Genomic DNA, 17,837 nt, shown 5'->3' on the forward strand with positions numbered 1-17,837 from the left:
CCCCTCTCTGGAGCCTCCTGGCCAAAGGTGCCAAAATCTGATTTTTATTTTTATTTTTATTTTTATTTTTATTTTTATTTTTATTTTTATTTTTATTACAAACGCACCCACGAGGGCAGGAGAAGAGGCTGGGAAGGGTGAGACACCAAAAATAAAAAAAATTTGGGATCGTGGGAAGTGGGGAGCAGCTCCATCACAACCTTTGGGTGCCCCCAAATTTCCCTGGAGCTGGCAGGACCTTGGGAAGAGAAAATATTCCGGGGGATTTGTGCTGCCACCACCAAGCTGGAGGAAAAAACTCCCCCCAAAAAACCCCAAAATCCCCAAATTTCCAAATTTACTGTGCAGAAGGACAGGGAAAAGCAAAGAAAGGGAAAGCAAATCCCACAAAAAACGCCCGGGATGGGATTTGGGAACAGCTGGAGCTGCTGGAGGCAGCAGCTGCGAGCTGGGGTGTGAAACCCTGGGAAAAAAAAACCAAAAACCCCAAAAATGGGAAATAAAACCCCACAGCAGAGCCCGCGGAGGCTGCACGGAGGGTTTGGGGTTTTGGGGGTTTTGGGGGTTTTGGAGGTTTTTGGGGCATTTGGGGTTTTGGGTTTTTTTTGGGGATTTTGGGTTTTTTTGGGGTTTTGTTTTTTTTTTTTTTGGTTGGTTGGTTGGTTTTTGGGGGGTTTTGTTTTGGGGGTTTTTTTTGGGGCTTTTTGGGGTTTGGGTTCTTTGCTCGGCCCTCACCTCTGTGACCACGGCCCCGGCGGGGAGGGAGGAGGAGAAGGAGAGGGAAAACCTCTGGGAAAAGAGGGAATGGGGAATGGGGGAATTTGGGAATTTTGGAATTTATGGATTTGGGAATGAGGGAAGTGGGAACATGGGAATGTTGGAATTTGGGAACACAGGAATGTTGGAATTTGGGGATGTGGGAAGTGGGAACATGGGAATGTTGGAATTTGGGAACACAGGAATGTTGGAATTTGGGGATGTGGGAATACAGGAATTTGGGGATGCAGAAGTGTGGGAATTTGGGAATGTGGGAATTTATTCATTTTGGAATGTGGGAATTTGGGAATTTATGAATGAAGGAATTTGGGAATTTATGAATTTGGGAATGAAGGCATGTGGGAACATGGGAATGTTGGAATTTGGGAATGTGAGAATGTAGAAATTTAGGAATTTGGGAATGTGGGAATTTGGGAATTTAGGAATTTGGGAATGAGGGAATTTGGGAATTTATGAATGAGGGAATGTGGGAATTTGGGAATTTATGAATGAGGGAATGAGGGAATGTGGGAATGTTGGAATTTATGAATGAGGGAATTTGGGAATGTGGGAATTTGGGAAATTATGAATTTGGGAACGAGGGAATGTGGGAACATGGGAATGTTGGAATTTGGGAGTGTGGGAATTTGGGAACACAGGAATGTTGGAATTTGGGAATGTGGGAATTTATGAATGAAGGAATTTGGGAATTTATGAATTTGGGAATGAAGGCATGTGGGAACGTGGGAATTTGGGAATTTATGAATGAGGGAATGTGGGAATTTAGGAATTTCGGAATGAGGGAATGTGGGAATGTTGGAATTTATGAATGAGGGAATTTGGGAATGAGGGAGTTTGGGGATGTTGGAATGTGGGAATTTGGGGATGTGTCAGCTCCCAGCTCCGGGGCAGCGGGGGGGGGGGGGGGGGGGTCCATGCAGCTTCCACGAGTCAAACCCAAACCTCAAACCCCCCCCCGAAAACCCCAAAACCAAACAAAAAACCAAAAATCCCGAACCCAACCAACCCAAAGCGCGTTTAAAAATATCCACCAGACCTCTCTGCGCCTTCCCCGGGCCTGAAATGAGAAAATAATTCCGTAGAACTCTGCTCTGTCCCTGTGTACACAGCCACGGAGCAGGACCCCGGGGGATTTTTGGGAATTCCTGGAGGATTTTTGGAATCCCTGGAGGATCTGCAGCATCCCAAGGAATTCCTGGAGGATTTTTAGGAATTCCTGGAGGATTTTCAGGAATCCCTGAAGGACTTTTAGGAATCCCTGGAGGATTTTTAGGAATCCCAGGAGGGTTTTGTGCAGTCCCTGGAGGGTCTGCAGCAGTTCCAGGAAGATTTTTAGGAATTCCAGGAGGATTTTTAGCAGTTCCAGGAGGATTTTTTGGAGTCCCAGGAGGATTTCTCAGAATCCCAAGAGGATTTTCAGGAGTCCCAGGAGGATTTTCAGAGTCCCAGGAGGATTTCTCAGAATCCCAAGAGGATTTTCAGAGTCCCACGAGGATTTCTCAGACTCCCAGAAGGATTTTCAGAGTCCCAGGAGGATTTCTCAGAATCCCATGAGGATTTCTCAGAATCCCAGAATGATTTTTTTGGAGTCCCGGGATGATTTTTTTCAGAATCCCAGGAGGATTTCCCGCAATCCCAGGAGGATTTCTCAGACTCCCAGAAGGATTTTCAGAGTCCCAGGAGGATTTCTCAGAATCCCATGAGGATTTCTCAGAATCCCAGGATGATTTTTTTGGAGTCCCAGGATGATTTTTTTGGAGTCCCGGGATGATTTTTTTTCAGAGTCCCAGGATGATTTTTTTTCAGAATCCCAGGAGGATTTCCCGCAATCCCAGGAGGATTTCCCGCAATCCCAGGAGGATTTCCCGCAATCCCAGGAGGATTTCCCGCAATCCCAGGGTGGTTTTAGCTCAGGGCCGAGCCCGCGCTGCCGTTCAGGGCGGTTTTGCGGCCGCGGGCGGCTGGCAGCGGGTGACAGCCGGGTGGCAGCGGGTGACAGCCGGGTGGCAGCGGGTGACAGCCGGCTGGCAGCGGGTGACAGTTCGAGGCGGAGCCGTTGAGGGCGGGCCCGGGGGGGCCGTGCCCGGGCCCGGGCGGGGCGGGGGGCGATGCCAGCCCGGGGCTCTGCGCTTTGTCGCTGCCGGACTCGCACTCGGAGGCGCCGCTGGTGTTGGTGCCCTCGGACGGCAGCGCCGGGCACAGCTGGAGCCGCTTGCAGGAGGGCTGGACGCGGTACTTGAGTGCCAGGGGACCGCTCTGGGGACACGGGGCACGGCTGGCAGCGCGCGGGGACACCGCGGGGACAGCGGCACTGCCGTCCCCCCTCCCACCAGGGGAACCCGAAAATCCCACCCGGAGCAAACGCCCCTGTCAGGAAAATCCCCCCACTCTGGGATTTGGTATGGGAAAAGCTCCCCCGGGGCCAATTTTCCCTGTTTTTTTTCTCCCAGGACCGGTTTTCCCACTTTTCCCCAGGACAGATATTCCATTTTGTCCCCCAAAAACCAGATATTCCCAGGATAGACTTTCCCAGTTTCTCCCAGGACTGATTTTCCCACTTTTCCCTGAGGACGGATTTTTCCAGCAGAGATATTCCCTGTTTTATCCCCCAAGACCAAGATTTTCCCAGTTTTCCAGGTCTAGATATTCCCACTTTATCCCAGGACAGATTTTCCCAGTATTCTTAGCACAGATATTCCCAGTTTCTCCAGGACAGATATTCCCAGTACAGATATTCCCAGTTTCTCCCAGGACAGATTTTCCCTCTTTTCCCAGCATAAATATTCCCAGTTTCTCCCAGCACAGATATTCCCAGTTTCCCCAGTATGGATATTCCCAGTTTTAAGGACAGATATTCTGAGTACGGATATTCCCAGTTTTAACCCCTAAGGACAGGTTTTCCCAGTATTCCCAGTACAGATATTCCCAGTTTTATCCCCCAAAGGACAGGTTTTCCCAGTTTTAACCCCTAAGGACAGGTTTTCCCAGTATTCCCAGTACAGATATTCCCAGTTTTAACCCCTAAGGATAGGTTTTCCCAGTTTTATCCCCCAAAGGACAGGTTTTCCCAGTATTCCCAGCACAGATATTCCCGGTTTTCCCCATTTCCTCACCCTCCTCCAGGGGTAGATGTAGGCGATGTCCATCAGGGTGTAATATTCTTTCAGGGGCTCGTCCTCATACAGCACCTCCACCTGGAGATGGGAAAGGAGGGATCCAAACCACGGGATCCATGGATCCAAACCCCAGGAAAGGATGGATCCAAACCCCAGAAAAAAACCCAGGAAAGGATGGATCCAAACCCAGGGAATGGAGGGATCCAAACCCCAGAAAAAAACCCAGGAAAGGATGGATCCAAACCCAGGGAATGGAGGGATCCAAACCACGGGATCCATGGATCCAAACCCCAGGAAAGGATGGATCCAAACCCCAGGAAATGATGGATCCAAACCCCCGGAAATGAGGGATTCAAACGCAGGGATCCATGGATCCAAACCCTGGGAAAGGACGGATCCAGCCATGAGAAAAGGAGGGCTCCAGCCCCAGGGCAGGGACGCCCAGCAGGGACATTTGGAACAAGCAGGGATCAGCAGTGGAAGCAACCTGGGATGGCCAAAACGGCGCCTCCGAGCTGAGCTGAGCATGGCAGAGCCTGGGCAGTGCCCGCCGAGCGTTCCCGAGCGTTCCCGAGCGTTCCCGAGCGTTCCTGAGCGTTCCTGAGCGTTCCCGAGCGTTCCTGAGCATTCCTGAGCATTCCTGAGCATTCCCAAACATTCCCGAGCATTCCCGAGCGTTCCCGAGCATTCCTGAGCATTCCTGAGCATTCCTGAGCATTCCCGAGCATTCCTGAGCATTCCCAAACATTCACAAGCATTCCCGAGCATTCCCAAGCATTCCCAAACATTCCCGAACATTCCCAAGCATTCCCAAACATTCCCAAACATTCCCGAGCATTCCTGAGCATTCCTGAGCATTCCCAAGCATTCCTGAGCATTCCCAAACATTCCCGAGCGGTCCTGAGCATTCCTGAGCATTCCCAACCATTCCTGAGCATTCCCAAACATTCCCGAGCATTCCCGAGCATTCCTGAGCATTCCCGAGCATTCCCGAGCATTCCCAAACATTCCTGAGCATTCCCAAGCATTCCCGAGCATTCCTGAGCATTACCAAACATTCCAGACCATTCCCAGCCATTCCCAAACATTCCCGAGCATTCCCGAGCATTCCTGAGCATTCCTGAGCATTCCCAGCCATTCCCGACCGTTCCCAACTGAACATTCTGGAACGTTCCGGAAGGCTCCCGAGCTCCTCACCTGGTACTTGCTGGGCACGTCCATCTTGTTGCGCAGGAACTTGGCCAGGTGCAGCACGGTCATGGCCGCGGGGCAGCGCAGGAACCGCAGCCCGGGGAACGGCGCGGGCTGCGGAGGGACGGCCTGGGGTCACCCGGGATTGGGGTGTCCAGGATTTGGGGTCACCCGGGATTGGGGTGTCCAGGGTTTGGGGTCACCCGGGATTGGGATGTCCAGGATTTGGGGTGACCCGGGATTGGGGTGTCCCAGGGATTGAGGGGTCCAGGGTTTGGGGTGACACGGGATTGGGGTGTCCAGGATTTGGGGTGACCCGGGATTGGGGTGGCCCAGGCTTGGGGAGTCCAGGATTTGGGGTGACCCGGGTTTGGGGTGACCCAGGGATTGAGGGGTCCAGGGTTTGGGGTGACCCGGGATTGGGGTGACCCAGGGATTGAGGGGTCCAGGGTTTGGGGTGTCCTAGGTTTGGGGTGTTCTGGGTTTGGGGTGACCCAGGTTTGGGGGTGACACGGGTTTGGGGTGTGTGGGGTTTGGGGTGTCCTGGGTTTGGAGTTTGGGGAGTCCCAGTTTGGGGTGACCCGGGGATCGGGGGGTCCCGGGTTTGGGGTGACCCGGGTTTGGGGTGTCCTGGGTTTGGAGTTTGGGGAGTCCCTGGTTTGGGGTGGCCCAGGTTTGGGGTGTCCCCTGTGCCCCGCAGGACCCCCCTAGGGCACCGAGGGCTCGGTGCCAGCACGGTGCCAGCACGGTGCCAGCATGGTGCCAGCACGATGCCTGCACGGTGCCCACACGGTGTCCACACGGTGCCCACACGGTGCCAGCACAGTGCCCACACGGTGCCCGCACGGTGCCAGCACGGTGCCAGCACGGTGCCAGCACGATGCCAGCACGGTGCCCGCACGGTGCCCACATGGTGCCCACACGGTGCCAGCACGGTGCCCACACGGTGCCAGCACGGTGCCAGCACGGTGCCCACACGGTGCCAGCACGGTGCCAGCACGGTGCCCGCACGATGCCAGCACGGTGCCCACACGGTGCCCGCACAGTGCCCACACGGTGCCCACACGGTGCCAGCAAGTTGCCCACACGGTGCCCACACGGTGCCCGCACGGTGCCAGCACGGTGCCCACACGGTGCCCACACGGTGCCACCCGCGCTCACCTTGTCCTTGTCCAGGTCCCCGTTCTCCGTGGTGCCTTTCAGGTCCTCCCTGGGGACGGGCACGGGACAGGGACTGTGGAGAGGCAGAGAGGGACAGACCCGGCAAGGGCCCAAGGGGACACGGCGGGGACATCCCATGGGGGGACACCCAGCGCTTCACCCCGGCACATCCGTGGGCATTGCCAGGGCTCTGGATCCCCCTGGATCCCTCTGGATTCCCCATGATCCCTCTGGATCCCCCTGGATCCCTCTGGGTTCCCCTGCATCCCTCTGGATCCCTCTGGAATGCTGCTCCAGGCGCCAGGGACATCCCCGAGGCCGCCAGCAGCAGCAGCAGGAACACAGGGATGACAGTGCTGGGATCTGGGATCACACTGGGATCAGGGATCACACTGCTGGGATCTGGGATCACACTGGGATCAGGGATCACACTGGGATCAGGGATAGGGATCTGGGATCACACTGGGATCAGGGTTCACACTGGGATCAGGGATTGGGATTCAGGGATCAGGGATCACACTGCTGGGATCAGGGATCATGCAGGGATCAGGGATCGGGATCTGGGATCAGGGATCACACAGGGGTCAGGGATCGGGATCTGGGATCACACTGGGATCAGGGATCACACAGGGATCAGGGATCAGGGCTGGCACTGCTGGGATTCAGGGATCAGGGATCAGGGAGAGGGATCAGGGCTGGCTCTGCTGGGATTCCAGATGGGTCCGGGGCGTTCGGGTGCTCCTCTGTCTCCTGCGGCAGCCCGGGCAGGGGCTCCGCGCGGCCACCGCCCCCCGGCCGGTGCAATGAGGTGACAACATCGGCACCCTCCAACCCCAACCCCTCCCGGCTTCCAAGAGTGGGAAGAGGGCGCGAGCCCCTGCCCGGCCCAGCCCCGGCCGTATGGGGAGCCCCAGTGGCACCAGGAGCCCCAGTGGCACCAGGAGCCCCAGTGGCACCAGGAGCCCCGGTGGCACCAGGAGCCCCGGTGGTACCGGAGCCCCGGGTGGTACCGGAGCCCGGCCGTACCGGGACCCTGGGCGGTACCGGGAGCCATGGTCGGTAACGGACTCCCCAGCAGTAGCAGAGCCAGCGGTACCGGAGCCCCGGGCCGTACCGGACTTGGCGGTACTGGAGCCCTGGGTGGTAGCGGAGCCCTCAGTGGTACCGGAGCCCCGGGCAGTACCGGAGCCCCCAGTGTAACCAGAGCCCCCAGCGGTACCAAACCCGGCAGTACCGGAGCCCCGGGCGGTACCAGAGCCGGCAGTACCGGAGCCTCCAGTGTAACCAAAGCCCCCAGCAGTACCAGACCCGGCAGTACCGGAGCCCCGGGCAGTACCAGACCCGGCGGTACCGGAGCCCCGGGCAGTACCAGAGCTGGCGGTACCGGAGCCCCGGGCGGTACCAGAGCCGGCGGTACCGGAGCCCCGGGCGGTACCGGAGCCCCGGGCCATACCAGAGCCGGCGGTACCGGAGCCCCGGGCGGTACCGGAGCCCCGGGCCATACCAGAGCCGGCGGTACCGGAGCCCCGGGCGGTACCGGAGCCCCAGGCCATACCAGAGCCGGCGGTACCGGAGCCCCGGGCCGTACCTGCAGTCGCGGTGGAACTCGATGGACAGACTGACGATCTCGTCCTCGGGCCCCACGCCCTGGTCCCGCTCGGCCACCTCACCACGCTCCTCCTGCGAGCCCAGGGGAACTGCGGGACAGGGACACGGGCTGGGGAGGGACACTGGGACATCGTGACACTGGGACACAAGTGACATTGACACTGTGACACTGTGACACTGTGACCCTGTGACATTGACCCTGTGACACTGTGACACTGTGACACTGTGACATTGACACTGTGACACTGTGACACTGTGACCCTGTGACATTGTGACACTGTGACACTGTGACATTGACCCTGTGACACTGTGACACTGTGACACTGTGACATTGACACTGTGACACTGTGACACTGTGACCCTGTGACATTGTGACACTGTGACACTGTGACATTGACCCTGTGACACTGTGACACTGTGACACTGTGACCCTGTGACATTGTGACACTGTGACACTGTGACATTGACCCTGTGACACTGTGACATTGACCCTGTGACATTGTGACACTGTGACCCTGTGACATTGACCCTGTGACACTGTGACATTGACCCTGTGACACTGTGACACTGTGACACTGTGACACTGTGACCCTGTGACATTGACCCTGTGACACTGTGACACTGTGACCCTGTGACCCTGTGACATTGTGACACTGTGACATTGACACTGTGACACTGTGACACTGTGACACTGTGACATTGACCCTGTGACATTGTGACACTGTGACACTGTGACATGTGACACTGTGACACTGTGACATTGACCCTGTGACACTGTGACCCTGTGACCCTGTGACACTGTGACATGTGACACTGTGACCCTGTGACATTGACCCTGTGACACTGTGACACTGTGACACTGTGACATTGACACTGTGACCCTGTGACCCTGTGACACTGTGACCCTGTGACACTGTGACATGTGACACTGTGACATTGACCCTGTGACACTGTGACACTGTGACACTGTGACATTGACACTGTGACCCTGTGACACTGTGACATTGACCCTGTGACACTGTGACACTGTGACACTGTGACACTGTGACCCTGTGACATTGACCCTGTGATACTGACCCTGTGACACTGTGACCCTGTGACCCTGTGACCCTGTGACACTGTGATATTGACCCTGTGACCCTGTGACACTGTGACATGTGACACTGTGACATTGACCCTGTGACACTGTGACACTGTGACCCTGTGACACTGTGACATTGACACTGTGACACTGTGACATTGACCCTGTGACCCTGTGACACTGTGACATTGACCCTGTGACACTGTGACACTGTGACACTGTGACATTGACCCTGTGACCCTGTGACATTGACACTGTGACACTGTGACATTGACACTGTGACACTGTGACATTGACCCTGTGACCCTGTGACACTGTGACATTGACCCTGTGACACTGTGACACTGTGACACTGTGACATTGACCCTGTGACACTGTGACATTGACCCTGTGACACTGTGACACTGTGACACTGTGACACTGTGACATTGACCCTGTGACACTCACCCTCGGCCACCGGGTACGCAGCGTAGAAGTCACGCCTCCTCTTCATCTCATCTGTGGTATCAGGGACAGGGACAGGGACAGGGACAGGGACAGGGACGGGGACGGTGATGGGGATGGGGACAGGGACAGGGACAGGGACAGGGACGGGGACAGGGATGGGGATGGGGATGGGGATGGGGATGGGGATGGGGACAGGGACATGAGTGGGGACAGCACCACAGCCAGGGGGTGACAGCAAGGGGGCCCAGGGGACACCCCAGAATGCCCAGGGAATTCCTGTGGGAGCCCCTGCAGGAGCGATCCCATAAATCCTGGAGTGGTGCCCAATCCTGAGGGGTTTTGGGTCCCCACACCCCAAATCCCAAACTTTCCCCCCATAACGAGGCACTCTGAGCAAATCCACGGCTCCTGCTCCCAGATTGTCCCAAAGTTTGGGATGGGCACAGTGTCCGTGTGTCCTGCTGTCCCCGTGGGAATGGGAAATCCTGGGAAGGGTTTCAGGGGGATGGGGGCGAGCTACAAACACCCCAAATTCCCAAATTCCTGAATTCCCAAATTCCCAAATTCTCCCCATCCTTGGCTGCACCTTTGAAAAGCCCCGGGACCAGCTTGTACACGATGTCCTGGAGGGTTTTGTCTGACCTGGAGGGGGGAAACAGGAAAAGTGGGAGAAATCAGCGGGATTTGGGAGCAGTTCCTGCCATGCATCTCAGGGCCTCTGCTTCCTCCAGCTCCTGTCTGGAAAATTCCCATCCCAAACCCCAAATCCCCAATTCCCTATCCCAAATCCCCCAAACCCCAAATCCCCAATTCCCCATCCCAGATCCCCAAAACCCCAAATCCCCAATTACTCATCCCAAATCCCCCAAATCCCAAATCCCCAGTTCCCCACCCCAAAGCCTCAAATCTCCAATCCTCCATCCCAAATCCCGAAATCCCCAGTTCCCCATCCCAAATCCCCATTTCCCCATACCAAAATACCAAAACCCCAGTTCCCAATCCCAAATCCCCATTTCCTCATACCAAAACCCCCAAACCCCAATTCCCCATCCCAAATTCCCACTTCCTCATCCCAAAAACTCAAATCTCTAGTCCTCCATCCCAAATCCCCAAAACCCCAGTTCCTCATTTGAAATCCCCACTTCCTCATTCCAAATCCCCAAATCCCCATCTCAAATCCCTCAAACCCCGAATCCCCAGTTCCCCATCCCAAATCCCCATCCCACCTAGTGACATCACACCCCACAAAGGGTTAAAGGGTTAAAGGTCTGGAAAAAGGACAAAACCAGCTCAGAAATCCTTGTGAATTTTGGGGACAATTTGGGGCCAGGATCCCTCCCAGCAGCCAAAACAATTCCCATAAAACCACCCCGGGAATTAGAACAAACCCAAATCCCAGATCAACAAAATCTCCACAGGTTTGAATTTGAATCCTGGATTATTTTGGGGGTGAAAGTTTATTTTTGGGGTTTTGATGCCCTAAAATGGGAATATCCCAAAGCAGGAACTAGGGAAGCTCCAGCCCCATTCGCAGCCAGGATTTTCCTGGGAATTTCTGGGAATCCGGATGGATGGAGGGAGGGATGGATGGATGGATGGATGGATGGATGGATGGATGGATGGATGGATGGATGGATGGATGGATGGATGGATGAATGGATGGATGGATGATGGATGGATGGATGGATGGATGGATGGATGGAATCCATGGATAGATGGATCCATGGATCCATGGATAGAATCCATGCATGGATGATGAATGTGGGGATGGATGATGGAGTCCAGGTTCTGCAGGGATGGACACAGGGCACCCGTCCCACCATGTTTCTGCTACCACGGAGATATCTCCAAGCGCTGTTCCCTTTGTGGTCGCATCTCCCCCTGTCCCTACTCCCCTCCCACATGGAGAGCTCCTTAAATCCTCTCTGCTGCAGGATTTAGGGTTGGGAACAGAGCTGGGCAATGCGGGGCTGGGACACCCCTGGGACTGGGATGGAGGTGCCACGGGGTTGGGGACACCCCTGGGACAGGGATGGCGGTGCCACAGGGATGGGAACAACCCTGGCACTGGGATATTGCAGGGATGGGGACAGCAGTGGGACCAGGATGGAGCTGCTCCTGGGCTGGCAGCAGAGCCCCAGGGTCTCCCTGCTCCAGGTGCTTGGGGCTGTCCCCTGGATCAGGGGTCCCCCAATCCACTGAGCCCCCTGTGTCCCCCAAACGCCCTGAGCTTCCTCAGTCCTCTTAGCCCACTGTGCCCCCCAAGCTCCCTGAGCCCCCCGAGCCCCCCGAGTCCCCCAAACCCCCTGAGCTTCCTCAGCCCTCTTAGCCCACTGTGGCCCCCAAGCCCCCTGAGCCCCCCGAGCCCCCCAAACCCCCCGAGCTTCCTCAGCCCTCTTAGCCCACTGTGGCCCCCAAGCCCCCGGGCTCCCCAAGCCCCCCAAGTCCCCCGAACCCCCCGAGCTTCCTCAGCCCCCTTAGCCCACTGTGCCCCCCAAGCTCCCCGAACCTCCTGAGCCCCCCAATTCCCCCGAACCTCCTGAGCCCCCCAAGCCCCCGGGCTCACCGGATGCTGAGCAGGGGCCGGGTTTTGTGCACCTGCACGTCGCACATGGGGCAGTACTTGTTGGTCTCCAGGTAGCGAACGATGCAGGTTTTGCAGACTGCGGGGACAGAGGAACCCTCTGTGAGCGGGGAGACAAGGGGACAGAACCCCTGGGACCCCCACACCAGCTTGGGGACAAGACCCCTGCCCAGTGCAGCCCCCCCCCCCCCCCAGCTTCACGGCCTGGCACAGGGCACAGGGCGGGCAGTGTGGGAGGGGTCACTGTGGGGTTTTGCGACACCCGGGGGACCCTTGGGGACACGCGGGGCACTCACAGGAGTGCAGGCACTCCACGATGGTGGTGGCGTCGATGAAGTAGCCGCCGCAGAGGGCGCACATCAGGTGGGGGTTCAGCTCGGTGATCTTTATCCGGGTGGTCCTGTGCATCTTGGAGCAGCCCCAGGGCGGATCCTCCCCGCGGGAAACCCCCCGGTCCCCTCGGAGCGCGCGGATGGGACCTGCAGGGGCCGCTGGAGGGGACACGGTGGCCACTGTCACCTGTCACCCACGGGGACATCCCCAGCCCTGCAGGCACCCCCCTCCCCTGCCACCCCCAGCTCCAGGAGCTGCCCAGCCCCCTCTGCCTCCCCCCTGGGTGTCCCCTGGGAAACGCTGGGACACCTCCGAGCAAGGACAAACCCCCCCAAAAAAAGTGCATTTTGGGTTGCTTCCATGGAAAAGGCACTTCCAGCCAAAATTCCATGGGTTTTCCTGCAGCAAATCCCCAGGGGCTGTGTCGGGCACCTCCCCCGGGCAGGGACACCCGGCGGGGCCCGGTGGGCGTGGAGGGCGCGGGGACATCGGAGCCGCCGCCTCCCGCTCCGGCGCTTCCCCGAGTGCGGCGGGATCGCCGCAGTTTCCTCGTTTCCATGGCAACCCCGACACTTGGCGAGCGGCCGGGATATTGTCACTGCCACCCGGGGCCAGACCAGGAGCCCCGGGGTCACGGAGATGAGCGGGGCACGGCGGCAGGGCCGGGGCAGCGGCAGCGGCACCGCACGGCCGCGGGGACACGCGTGTGACACACGGGGACACACTGAGACACGCGTGTGACACACCGGGACACAGAGAGGGACACACGTGTGACACACGGGGACACAGAGAGGGACACACGTGTGACACACAGGGACATGCAGAGACATGCAGGGACACACGTGTGACACACAGGGACACAGAGAGGGACACACGTGTGACACATAGGGACACGCAGGGATACATGTGTGACACACAGGGACACAGAGAGGGACACACATGTGACACACAGGGACACGCAGGGATACATGTGTGACACACAGGGACACAGAGAGGGACACAGGGACATATGTGTGACACACAGGGACACAGGGACGTATGTGACACACAGGAACACGCAGGGATACATGTGTGACACACAGGGACACAGAGAGGGACACAGAGATACACAGGGACACACACAGGGGCACAGAGGGACATGCAGGGACACACGTGTGACACACAGGGGCTGGCTGCAGTACACAGGCATAGGGACAGCTGCACCAGGGATGGGGACACCACTGGCACTGGGATGGAAGTGCCACAGGGAATTGACACCATTGCAATGGTTCAGGGATAGGATGTCACTGGGACTGGGATTGGGGTGCCACAGGGACGGGGACACCATTGGGACTGGGAAGGGGACACCACAGGGACAGGGACACCACTGGGACGGGGACACCACTGGGACAGGGATGGGGACACCACTGGGACAGGGACACCACTGGGACAGGGATGGGGACACCACTGGGACAGGGATGGGGACACCACAGGGACAGGGACACCACTGGGACAGGGATGGGGACACCACAGGGACAGGGACACCACTGGGACAGGGACACCACTGGGACAGGGACGGGGACACCACAGGGACAGGGACACCACTGGGACAGGGATGGGGACACCACAGGGACGGGGACACCACTGGGACAGGGATGGGGACACCACAGGGACGGGGACACCACTGGGACAGGGATGGGGACACCACTGGGACAGGGATGGGGACACCACTGGGACAGGGATGGAGGTGTTGCAGGCACAGGGACACCACTGGGACTGGGGCGCTGCAGGGATGGGACATGCCTGGGACTGGGACGGAGGTGCCACAGGGGTGGGGACACCACTGGGACTGGGGATGCTGCAGGGACAGGAGCAGCACTGGGACCGGGACGGGGACACCGCTGTGCCGGGGTGGCAGCAGCCAGGGGGACTCAGGAGGCGCGGGGGGGTTGGGAAGCCCCGGGACCCCCTCCCAGCGCAGCCCCCTCCCTCGGGGGCTGCACCCAGCCTCGGGTGCTGGGGGGGGCCCTGCCAGCCCCTCCCCGTGTCGGGGGTCCCGCGGTGCCCTGTCCCCGTCCCCCCCCCGCCGGGCCCCGGGGACCCACGGCTGCATTTTGGGGGGGATTTCGCCGCTTTCGGTGCTCGCAGCCGCCAATGGCGGCCCCGGGGCTCGCCGGGAGGGGGGAGCCCGAGCCACCGGCGCAAACCGGTTCTAATAAACCGGGCGATAACGGCCGCGGTTTCCCGTGCCGAGGGCGGGGGCGGAGCAAAGCCCCGGCCCCCCCGGAGCACCCCGGAACCCCGGCCCCGCCGCAGCCCCCGGAGCCGCCCCGTCCCGCCGGTGGCTCCCGCACCCCCGGCCGACACTTTCGGGCTCTTTTGTCTCCGTGGGCGGTGGCCCGGCCCGGTGTCCCCCCCTCCCCGAAGCCCCCCGGGCCGGGCACGGGCGGGGAAGGGCGTTTCAAAGTCACCGCCAACTCGGGCCCCCGCCCGCGGGACCCCCGGCGGCGGCGGCGGCGAGCGCGGGGCTCGGGAAATGCCCCGGGACGGCTTCCCCGGCACGGCCCGGGCCTCGCACGGCGCCCACGGGCCCCGGAGCACCGGGAAGGCGAGGGGACAGCCCCGGAGCGCGGCCCCGCCACCCCCGGCAGCGCCCGCCGGGACCCCCCCGCCGCTCCCGGCGTGCGGGACGCGGCACCGGAGCTGCGGGGATAGGGGAGGGAGCCCCGCTGGACACGAGTGACCACAAAGCGCGCGGGGGACAAGGACACGCGCACACGGCACCGGGAGCGGCGGCGGGACGGGAGCGCGGGGCGTGACACCCGGGGGGGACACGGACACCGGGGGGGGATCGGGCACGGGATGGCCACTGACACACGGGGGACACGGACACGGGGGGGGATCGGGCACAGCGGGGGACACGGACACACTGGGGGGACACGGACACCATGGGGGGACAGGGACACCGTGGGGGGGACAGGGACAGCGGGGTAGGCACTGATGCACGGGGGACAGGGACACCGGGGGGGACACGGACACCATGGCGGGGACAGGGACACCATGGGGGGGACAGGGACACCGGGGGGGACACGGACACCGTGGTGGGCACTGACACACGGGGGACAGGGACACCATGGGGGGGACAGGGACACCATGGGGGGGACAGGGACACCGGGGGGGACACGGACACCGGGGGGGACAGGGACACACGGGGGACAGGGACACGGGGTGGCCTCGGCCCCGCGTGCCCCGCGCTGTGCCCGGGGGGTGCCCGGCTGCGCCCCCCGGCCGCTCCCGCCGCCTTCGGGGCGGCACGGCCGCGGTGGGGCCGGGGATGGGGCGGCCCCGGTGGCCCCGGGGCGTCCCCTTTGTACTCGGGGCCGGCTGTCAGCGCGGCCCGGCCCCTCCGCCCGCCCCGGGGGGAGGGGGGGGTCCCGCCGCGCCCCCCCCCCCCCGGCCCCGCAGCGGCTCCGGCGCGGCGGGCGCGGTGCGGGGGCGGCGCGGGGCCCCCCCGGCGCTGTCGGGGCTCCGCAGCCGCTGCCGGTGCGGCCGGGGGGGTCCCGGGGCACGAAGCGGGGGTGGCGGCGGCCATCGCCATCTTTGGGGCCGGCGGGGCGGCGGCGGGGCCCGGCCCGGGGGGGTGACACCGGGGCGCGTCCCTACCTGGTGGCGGCGGCAGCGGCGGCCCCGCGGCCGCCCCTCCGCTCCCGCGGCTCCGCTGGGCTCGGCTCGGGCGGCGCTGCGGCCGCGGCCCTTTTTTTTTAATTTTTTTTTTTTTTTCCTCCACTCTCTCGCTTTTTTTTTTTTTTTCTCCTTCCTCCTCCTTTTTTTTTTTTTTTTTTTATTTTTTTCCTCTTTTTTTTTTTTTTTTTTTTTTATTTTTTTTTTTTTTTCCCACCTCCAGCCGCCGGCAGGCCCCGCCCGCCTCACGTGACCTCATTCCTCTGGGGGTCTGCAGAGGAGGGGAGCGAGGGGCCGAGATTGGGGGGACCCCCCCGGAACCCCCCGGCCCCGGTGATCGCGGAGACCCCAGCCCCAAAAACCGCTGGAATGGCCCCAAAATGCATTGCCCGGTGGAAGCTCCGGGGGGCGCGGTGTCCCCCCACCCCAGCTTGGGGACCCCGTTTTGGCCCTAGATTGTGACCCGGGACAAGCGGGACCCTCGGGGGAAGGAAAGGGAAGGGGGGGGGGGGAAAGGAAGAAAAAAATAAAAAATATAAAGGGAATTTTTGGGAGGGAAATGGAAAATTGGAGTGGGGGGGAAGGAAAAAAAATTAGGGAAAAAATAGGGGGAAAATGAAAGAAAGAAAAGGAAAAGGGAAAATGAGAGGAGGGAAAGGGAGGGAAAAAGAAACGGAAGAAAAATAGAGGGAAATTAGAGAAAAGGAAAAATGGAAAAGAAGGGAGAGAAAACAAGAAAAACGAGGAAAATAGAAAAAACGGGGAAATGGATAAGAAGGGGGGAAAGGAAGGTGAAGAAACCGAGGAAAATAAAAATTAGGGAAAGAAAGGGAGAACGGGAAAATCGGGGGTAAAAGAAGGAAAAAAAGGAAGGAAAGAAAAAATGGAGGGAAATTAGAGAAAGGGAAAGATGGAAAACCACGGGGAGAAGGAAGGGAAGAAAACGGGGGAAATTTCATTTTATTTAAAAAATAAAATGGAAAAGGAAGAAAAAAGAGCAGGAGGAAAGGAAAGAAAAAAAAAGGGGGGGGGGGAACAGGGAGGAGGGAGAGAAAAAAGGCAGGAAAAGAGAAGAAGATGAAAATAAAATGAAAAGGAAAAGCCGGGAAGGAAATAAAGGAGGGGGAAAGGGGCAGGAGGAGGAGCGGGAGGCACTGCGGGAGCGCGGGCCCCGCACGCCCGGGATTACCGGCAGCCCCCGCACGCCCGGGATTACCGGCAGCCCCCGCACATCCGGGATTACCGGCAGCTCCCGCACACCCGGGATTACCGGCGGCTCTCCCGCACACCCGGGATTACCGGCGGCTCTCCCGCACATCCGGGATTACCGGCGGCTCCCGCACACCCGGGATTACCGGCGGCTCTCCCGCACGCCCGGGATTACCGGCAGCTCCCGCACACCCGGGATTACCGGCGGCTCTCCCGCACGCCCGGGATTACCGGCGGCTCCCGCACACCCGGGATTACCGGCAGCCCCCGCACGCCCGGGATTACCGGCGGCTCCCGCACACCCGGGATTACCGGCGGCTCTCCCGCACGCCCGGGATTACCGGCGGCTCCCGCACACCCGGGATTACCGGCAGCCCCCGCACGCCCGCTGCCGGCGCTCGCAGCCCGGTCCGTGCCGGTGGCCCCGTGCCCGGGGGTTCCCGGTGAGCCGCTGTCCGTGTCGCTGTCTTGGTTCCCGGGATGGCGGAGCCAGTGCCTGCCGGTGCCGGTCTCGGTGCTCGGTTGCCCCGGTTCCGGTGTCCCGGTTCCGGTGTCCCTTTCCCGGTGCCTGTCCCCATATCCCGTTCCCGCTGTCCTGTTCCCGGTATCCTGTTCCTGGCGTCCCAGTTCCATTGGCGGTGTCTCGTTCCCTGTGTCCCGTTCCCATTCC

The 17,837-nt window shown here is 59.9% G+C and overlaps 1 protein-coding gene across 5 annotated transcripts; it reads right to left on the minus strand.

The window, feature by feature from the left end:
• Positions 1-40: 40 nt before the first annotated feature.
• PCGF2 (polycomb group ring finger 2) lies at positions 41-16,017 on the minus strand. 5 transcript variants are annotated; one of them, XM_053965234.1, is made up of 10 exons: positions 15,941-16,017; positions 12,262-12,456; positions 11,948-12,044; positions 9,968-10,023; positions 9,382-9,432; positions 7,834-7,942; positions 6,246-6,318; positions 5,091-5,198; positions 3,891-3,971; positions 41-3,033 (listed from the first exon to the last, which is right to left on the minus strand). In XM_053965234.1, the coding sequence occupies exons 2-10, from the start codon at positions 12,371-12,373 to the stop codon at positions 2,683-2,685; spliced, it is 1,038 nt and encodes a 345-aa protein (XP_053821209.1). In that variant the 5' UTR covers positions 12,374-12,456; positions 15,941-16,017; the 3' UTR covers positions 41-2,682. The 5 variants fall into 5 exon arrangements, 4 of the variants coding, with proteins under 4 accessions (XP_053821209.1, XP_053821210.1, XP_053821208.1 ...); XM_053965235.1 differs by lacking the exon at positions 15,941-16,017 and adding an exon at positions 14,383-14,439 and having other exon boundaries at positions 6,246-6,294; XM_053965233.1 differs by lacking the exon at positions 15,941-16,017 and adding an exon at positions 14,383-14,439.
• Between the last annotated feature and the right edge of the window lie 1,820 nt (positions 16,018-17,837).

This window comes from Vidua chalybeata, chromosome 26 (assembly GCF_026979565.1).
Source record: "Vidua chalybeata isolate OUT-0048 chromosome 26, bVidCha1 merged haplotype, whole genome shotgun sequence".
Lineage (NCBI taxonomy): Eukaryota > Metazoa > Chordata > Aves > Passeriformes > Viduidae > Vidua > Vidua chalybeata.